At 40.1% G+C, this 8,767-nt stretch overlaps 1 protein-coding gene across 1 annotated transcript in view; it reads right to left on the bottom strand.

Annotated features, from left to right (window-relative positions):
* Positions 1–7,242, bottom strand: part of LOC109468193 (osteomodulin-like) — a gene marked incomplete at its 5' end in the record, with an annotated part of 10,300 nt that extends 3,058 nt beyond the window's left edge. The window contains 3 exons of the mRNA XM_019766448.1: positions 6,265–6,409; positions 6,747–6,864; positions 7,096–7,242. Coding sequence (XP_019622007.1) covers positions 6,265–6,409; positions 6,747–6,864; positions 7,096–7,242 — 410 coding nt within the window. The remainder of the gene's footprint in view (positions 1–6,264; positions 6,410–6,746; positions 6,865–7,095) is intronic.
* Positions 7,243–8,767: the final 1,525 nt, after the last annotated feature.

Below are 8,767 nucleotides of genomic sequence, written 5' to 3'. Positions count from 1 at the left end.
CACTTCTTGAGGTGGTTTCGAATCGGTTTTCCCGCATCGCGATTTGCGTCTGAACGCAATGTGATTTCAATGTAACTTCGCCTGGTCACGGATTACGGGGTGATATTTCTTTATGTGGCAGCAACTTAAAGAGCAGTAATGGTAAAATAATGTGTCCGTTCTAGGGCGAGCTTCATCGCCTCTGGCGGGACCACATCGGCATTCGGCCGAGATAGGCTGGGAGGGGGGCATCAGCAAGCAGGTCGTTGACATCTGACATTAATAACACGCAACCTTGCGTGTTATCATCAGACAACAATAAATGTAGCTCAAGAGTTGTGATCGGACACGGTTTCACAGGAGTGTGAGGCACGTGGACCAGATGTGAAGAATGTGAGTTACCCGAATCGCGGTTTGGGTAACTTCACATAAACACGGCCAAAATGTATTGTGGATGTTGTCTGGGCATTCCAAAATGACATTTTATCTTGCTATACGTAGCTGTGCTTGCAGGCTAGGACGCGTTAGCTGTGGCGTCTGTCGCAGTATATTGCGATGAAAAAACTCAAAATTAGTCTGGCTTAAGGAAAATTGATTATTTATACATGTATGAACCATGCCTCTTAAATATTGAAGAAAAAACATTAGGCTGCTTCTCTTTTTGATAGCTTTTGGAGGTTTATCAAAATAATTTTTCAATCAACGACCTCGAGAACAAAACGTTGTGGCCTTCGGTCACTAAAATGATTTGTTTACCTCCAGTATAAGGTTGTTTTCGTGGACTATGGTGGGGTGTGTGACAATTTATAACTTTTGATGACCTTGATGGATGGAAGTTCGTGGTTTAAAATGCAGGTAGGTAGGTTAGCGTTGGGGAAATAAAAATTCGTCAAAAATTAAGTTACTTACCTCATGCTAGAAATGGCACGAAAGAAAGGAGAAGGAACATGAGAAAAAGCATGGTATGAACTGAAATAATTACCAGCATTTCACGTAAAGTTATCATAATCTTAGGTTCCATGGTGATGTTGCCCAGAGGTTTAGCACTCTATTACTATTCCGTGACATGATTAAAATGGCTACTCAAATGTTCTCTTTATTTCGGTCCATACGTATTATTGGTTAGTATATGCTGTAAATAATGAGACAATTAACGCTGCATTTCAGGAAAGCTGCCCTGAAACGGCCTAATGAGTTTATTCCACAGAGCAATTAAGATTAACATTTATCAAAAGTAAATATGAGCTAAATGTAACGTATATTATTCTGTGTCTTTTTTAAAACTTTATGTTAATTATTATTGCCTACAACTGTTTAGCTGAGATAAAAGATGTCCTTGTATGTTAGAAATCGAGTTTACCTTTTTGTTTAAGTTGCAATTAGAATCAACTCAATGTTATGCAAGTATAATATTATCACGGATCCATACTGTTGTTGCACTAATAAAGTACTCGTTTCGCCTTTTGTTTCAAAACTAGCACAATATACTATGCATTATAATTATAATTTTCCTCCCTATTGCGCACAGTTCATATTTCTTTTCGACATAAGGTAAGATAGGATGTGGTTAATTGACACTTACACCACATGTAGCCTGCTACATTGCACCAATATTGACCAGCATGAACAAACCATTGCCATATAAGCTGAACACAGCCCACTGGTTAATCATTTACCAGTCAAGTTTCAAAATGTATTTGAAGATCAACTTAGCTTTAAACAAGAGGTCGGAGATCTCATGTCTTCGTCAGAGGTACATTGTTCTAGAGAAATAAACATGTATATTCTTTAAGTTTTAATAACCAATGTGGTCTAAAGTAAAAGAATCTCTGTACTCCCTTTTTTATGCTACGGACAACCTAAAAGGGTTTGCCAGATTTTACAGACGCACAGGTCTCCAGTGGACGTTATCCATAACAATTACTTCGTGTGGCCGTATGAAATAACCTAACGCATGTCCAATCTTTCCTCCTCCAGCTGAAGTTATAATGAACAATCCCTCATTAAACGTTATTTGATCCCATCCCATTATGGGGTTTCCCATGCAGCTGTCAGCTGTCTCCAAGCAGAGGTTGGTCATTATTTCTAAACACAAAAGGTGCGCTGCAGTGACAAACTTAAAATTGGTCTCAACAATAGTAACCTGCCCACCAAAAATGATAAATATCAATTTACATGTACAAAAGTTATTTTGTTCACAAGCCACAAACACAAAAGGTGCACTAACATGCCGTACGAACCCCCACAAAGCCCAGAATTTGCACTCTACATTGGCAACAACGGTAATCTGCCTGCCAAAAATCATGGACGTCGAATTATGCCTTCCAGGGTTATTCCTTTAAATCCGCAGTCATCCACAATGCGGCGAGACAATTCCATAGTCTTTCTGAATAAGACAACAAGTTTACACTAGTGTTCCCTAGCCTGGCCGGCCTGATCCCCAAATGTGTCTACGAAAGGGCCTATACTTTGCAAGGGCGCATCGGGCGCCAGGCGCCGAAGCGCAAGCAATAAAACGGGTCCGGGAATATGCCCCCCCGAGAAATTTGGATTTTTTTTTTACCTTCCATAACGCATTACCCTACATATTGCGACGCAAAGTAACGCCGACCACTTGAAGTTTCACTGTTCGTACGCAAGGCATACTACTGGAAAACGCAACTATTGTAAGAAAAGGGGAAAAACGCATTCCCTATATAGTATTGTTGAGGTATCCACACCGAGAAATCCAAGGAAACTCCACCATTAAAGAAATACTGTTGAGACCTGTAACCTAGCACACACAACACTTATAATATAAGTGTTGTGTGTGCTATATAAGTTATATATAGCACAAATATCCTATGCAAACGAGGCTTACTGCCTATAACCAACCAATAGAAGAAAAAGGGGACAGAAAACTGAATACCAAATAATATACAAATAACATGGACAGCTAGCGCTGACAGCTGTTCCGGCCATAAGGTAAATGACCTATATAGACAGATCTAGCACAACCAATACAGCTGTCCTACTCTAATTGGCCAGAAGGTCGTTGACCTACATACAAGACAACACCAGAACAACCAAAAAATAAGAACAATAGAACTTCTTTTTCACATTCCTATAAAACAAAAGAGTTCAAACTTACACCACTAAATCTATATCATGATACCTATATACAATACAAAAATCTAGATTAATGCAACATTGGAACTTAAACTACAAAGAAACAAACAAACACAAAAGGTCTATTACGGGAACATATCGACCCCCTAGACTCTCATATTTGAACTCAATTTTGGTGACCACAACAGTAACATGCCTACCAAATTTCATTAACTACCACTAACATATACAGAAGTTATGCTGCTCCCAAGAAAATTAAGGAAATGCCCCCTGCAGTGACAACGAAACCCCCCACGAAGTCCATTAAAGAACTTAACCTTGGTCCCGACAATAGTAATCTGCTGCAAAAAATTATAAGCAACATTTTACAAATCCTTGAGTTATTTTGCTAACAAGTCACAAACACAAAAGGTGCACTAACGTGACTCACGGACCCCCCACGAAGCCGAAACTTGTACTTGACTTCGAATTCGGCCTCAACAAAGGTAATCTAACTGCTAAAAATCATGGACATCGAATAATGGCTTCAAGAGGTATATCGCAAAATCCGCAGTCGCCCACGATATGCGGCGAGACAATTTCATAGTCCTTCTGACGAAGACAATAAGTCATGCACAACTATAACTTAACTAGTGTTTTTTTTCCATAAGGGCACAAGTTATCTTATTTGCATTTGCATCTTACCTGTAGGTGGCCTTTAGGTACAACTTTTTAAACCAATAATGCCAAAGAACGGTAAAATTGCATTCTGCTGCTACACTTTTGGGACGGATGCACGAATACTGAGCGTTCTAAAGTAACAGGTCTATCTTAACACACCAGATCCTCCACCCTCACATACTGGATACCTTTGGGCCTAGTGTGCCATGGATCTTGCATCCAGGCTTAATAGGAATGACTAGTAGTAACATTGTCAGAATTGTAACTTAGTATCAATAATAACTTTACAAGTTTATTTCATAAAAACACATAGCAGCATGGGCTGAATTGCTGTGTTTCTTTGCAAATTGTGATTTTAAAAAGTTCTAACTAATCTTGATATAAATTACATACACTTTTAACACATTTAAAAAGATAATTCGTAAAAAAGACAATTCAGATATATACAAAATGTCAACGTTCGTTTGAAAGGTTATCAGTTTAGCAAAACAGTGGATAACGAGCGGATTTGGCTGTGCGTATATCATAAGTAGCTAATTCCTGTCACAGAGACTGGTTATACAGAGATACGTATTGATACAACTTAGCATAGTAATTTGAATAGTTACATTAATATGGAACAAACAGTTTTTCTATATGCAAGATCATAGTTAACTGAACATTTGATGTTAAACATCAAATGTTCAGTAATACTTCTTGAATATAGCACTTGCAAAAAAACACACCTTTCCTGGTCTAATATAATGTAATGATCTCCATAAGAACAACGAGCAAAAATCTCTGATGGTCGGATTGATCTTGTATATTTTATATTAATGACAAAGAAACCTTACGTTATAGATTACAAGGCGACACAAATCTAATCAATTGTGTTTTTACACATGGCTATGTTCTAACACAGCCAGTTCTGTAGTGTTAAATGGAGAAACTGTATTATCCAACGATTCATCACTGGCAGTTCGAGGTTTGTTCCGCCCTGTCTGAACGTTCATACACATAATTAGGCTCTGAATCAGTCTGTTCTGTGCCGTATATTAGATTTCTACCAAAAGAGAGCAAATCATCATGGTCAGTGGTGGTCTGAGACTGACCCTGCCCTGTCTGGTAATGTTGGTTGATATCTTCATCCTGGTGATGGTGAACATCGGTCACTACAGTTAGTGTGGCTGTGGTGTTTGCATTGGACTCTGTAATGGCCCGAGACTGACCCTGCCCTGTATGATTTTGTTGGTCACTTTTTTTTCAAACTGGTCATCATGGCCACTAGTCACTACAGTTACCGTAAATGTGGTGTTTGTCTCGGACACAGTGATGGCTCGACACTGACCCTGCCCCGTCTGATTATGTTGATCACTATTTTGTTGGTCAGTGGTGTATGTACCACTCAAACTTTCAGATAAACCAAAATATTGATCTTTTAGACTTCTGGATCGGCGGCCTGTCTGGTGTAGGTTATTCGTTGCTGTGTCGATATCCTCATATGCATTATTTGATTGTGTCTTAGCCTGAAGACTTCTATTATTCAAAACATCTTTAGTTTTGTTGTCTGACCGGAGGTTTCTGACCCTCTTCTTGTACCAGATTGCGAGAATGAAGGTAGCAATCAGGACAGCGCTAGCTATTAAACCACAAACAGACACAGTGTCAACTAGTGGGGGGACAGTGGGAGCAGATACATGGCAAGTGTTGTTCTCTGGTGTAGTTGCATTGGCAGACTGAGTGGCAAATGTGGTACCAGATCGGCGTGGCGTTGGGCCAGCATTTCGACTGAAGTACCAGTGATAGCGAGGGGCTTGGGAAGCGGTGGAAGTGTAGGCGTTTTTATCACTTTCCAATTGGCCCATCTGGGAAATACTGCCTTCTGGTTTACCTGGACTGTCAGGCAGTGTGGTAGATGTGATGTCTATTTGGCGTGCTGTCGTTCCAGTGTTTTGTTTACTAATGGAGTGATAGCGAGGAGTGTGATACATGTAAGCGATGCTATTGTTGGCGTTTTCAGCACTTTCCAATAGACTATTCTTGGATCTGTTTCCTTCTGATTTACCTGGGTTGACAGGCAGTGTGGTAAATGTGGTGTCTATCGGGTGTGCTGTTGTTCCGGTATTTTGTTTACTAATGGAGTGATAGCTGGTTGTACGGTGCGTGCAGGTAACGTCATTGTTGGCGTTGTTAGCACTTTCGGTTTGGTCGTTAACAGGTGATGTGGTTGGCACTTTGCAGAGAAGGTCCTCAGGACGGATATTTTCAAGCTTTTGTCCGGAGAATTTGGCAGGCTGGGAACATACTATTTGGTTTTCAAACGGACGAAGCCCGTTCATCTTTTGCCAGAAAGGAACCATGATCTCACAGTCGCACCACCAGGGGTTGTTGTCAATCTTCACATAAGAAATAGATGCCAACATGTCATATGTTGCGAGGGGAAGTGCAGATATCTGGTTTGAGTGCAGAAGTAACCTTTAAAGTTGTGGAAGATTTTGAAATGCTCTTGGATGAATCGTTTTTATGTAATTTGAGTACAGGTAAAGATGTGCTAGGTTGGGTAGGTTGGAAATTGCGTTCGCGGGGATTGTAGTTATCTGGTTTTGTGACAGTTGCAAACTTTCAAGCCGTTTTGGCAATTTTGAAAATGCTCCTGGGTGAATCTGAACTATGTTGTTTCCGTCTAGGCATAGTTGTCGTAGCTGTGGTAAAGTCGAAAATTTACCAGATTGAATGACATTAACTGTTATTTTGTTATTGCTTAGGGATAACTCTGTGAGCTTTGGTAGATCAAATGCACCGGTTTGAATATCATTTATTCCATTGGAGCGTAGCTGCAACCTTGAGAGATTTGGTAGGTTTGAAAATACTCCAGTTATAATTTTTCTTATTTGATTCTTGTTTAGATACAAGTTTGTGAGCTTTGGTAGATTAAAGAAAGCTCCCGGTTGAATATCAACTATTTGGTTAGTGTTTACTTTCAATTCTATTAGCTTTGGTAAATTTGAGAATGTACTGGCCTGAACGTTCAGTTATCTGATTGTATTCTAGGTGCAACATTGTGAGATTTGGCAAATTTGAAAAGACACCAGGTGGGATTTTACCTATTTTATTATGAAATAGGTTCAGTATTGTAAGCTTCGGTAGTTTTGAGAATGTGCCAGAATGAATTGTTGTTACTTGATTGTTACCAAGACCTAATATCTCAAGGTCCCTGTACCTTGTGAGCTCGTCTTGACTTATAGATGTAATATTATTTAATGTTAAATCCAAGTTAGAGGTGCATGTTGGCAACTTCTGGGGGATGCGTTCGAGGCCAAGTTCGTTGCAATGACAGGATGCTGGTGATTTACTGCTGCAGTCAGGTACTGGCTTGGAGAACATCCAGCCTCTGGAAGTGGCTGATTTACATCTAGTGCTGCTGCAGTCTGGCGCAGAGAACATCCAGCCTATGGCATGGTTCAGAATGATGAGAGGGAAAATCAGCAACTGCTTCAGCATTCTTCCCATGGTCTTCTGATCGACAACAACAACAACAAACAAGAGATATGAGACTCCAAACATCTGGATGGTTAAGAACACATCATGATAAAAACGACTGCTAAAAACCTCACATATAGCGGAGAAAGTAGAATGCATGAAAGTAAGTAATGTGCTATGCTTATTTCTCATGTGGTTGTAGTAATAAGCTGATTCAGGATGTGAACATTTACATGTAGACATTGTTTGGGGGCCTGTCTATATGTGGTTCCGCATACCTCTGGTCAAGCTAACTTATTTGGTATGTTAGTAGGTCTTAGAAAACCAAATGTCAACCCCCCCTGTGGCTGACATTGGCTTTGGTATGTATATTTTCATGCCAGGAACAAGATGTGTCGGTTTGGTCCCCATAGCAGCTTGTTCTTGAACTGCCTGGAGTTCAATCGAAAATTTCCAGATGAATTAAAGGGGCCAGTAATTAAAGGTTAATTACCGGCCCGAAGTGAATATTGTGTGATAAAACCTTGTCAGTTGCTATACCTACTGAATGGTGAGCGAAGGAGCTTAATAAGGTGGTTATAGCAACTGACAAGGCTTTATCACACCATATTCACCGAGATAAGGCGAGTCATTGACGCTATTATCATATATCCTATCAAAACGTACACAGTAAGAGTGACATATTCCTGTATAACACAAACAAACTTAAATAGAACATGTGTTCCATCTGGAGTCACCTAAAGACATTGGGGCATGCCATGTTCTATTTGGGCCATAGGCAGGGAACAGGTGTTCTTATGGCAGTCACCCGAGGTCATTGGAACACAACTCAAGTTATGCTTGGATTTTTTAGAACAGAATCGTTCTCTATTTGGATCATCTGAGGTCATATGCGCGTGATTATTGGATTGTTAATGTATGGATTGGGATGAATAATGACCCGGTTTTGACTCGATTTGTGACATCACGGCGTCATAAGGAATGCGGAATGGAGCCTTCTGATTGGTCAACGTCACACGGCTATATGATAATACTATATATTGACCCCACCCTGCCGATAGACTTCAGTCTTGTTCTGGCAGCCGTTCAGTGTATATGGGGGGGGGGGGGGGGCTGTCTAAGACAGTTTAGCTTGCCAGGTAAAAACTCCCTTCAAGACATTTTTGAAATGAGACACACATATATTTACAAGAAGTTATATTCACAAGTAACCCAGAATATAAAGTATATTAGCAATGACAGCTCTGACTTGCCATGTTCTGGCTTGCAGCTTGAGACCGTAGCTGGCAGTAACAAGCCCTGTTCTACATACATAGCCTAAGTCCATACTGGTTTATCTGACTGCAAGTAGGCTCCACATTTACAAGCCATATGCCAGCTACAAAACTGCCAAAGCTAATTCAGTTGTGAGAAAGACGTTTCAAGTTGGAAGCACAGATACAAGTACAAGTAGACACTTTAATACAGCAAGGGCATTATATAGTAAGAGCACCATATATGTCCTTTTATAAAACTTTGACAGGGCTGATTTGAAAGTTGGAATTTAATCAAGGTTGATTTT

Source organism: Branchiostoma belcheri, unplaced genomic scaffold, assembly GCF_001625305.1.
Source record: "Branchiostoma belcheri isolate BF01 breed outbred unplaced genomic scaffold, Haploidv18h27 scaffold195, whole genome shotgun sequence".
NCBI classification, from domain to species: domain Eukaryota; kingdom Metazoa; phylum Chordata; class Leptocardii; order Amphioxiformes; family Branchiostomatidae; genus Branchiostoma; species Branchiostoma belcheri.
Note: the sequence above shows the minus strand (reverse complement) of the source record. Positions and strands in the feature narration are given on the sequence as shown.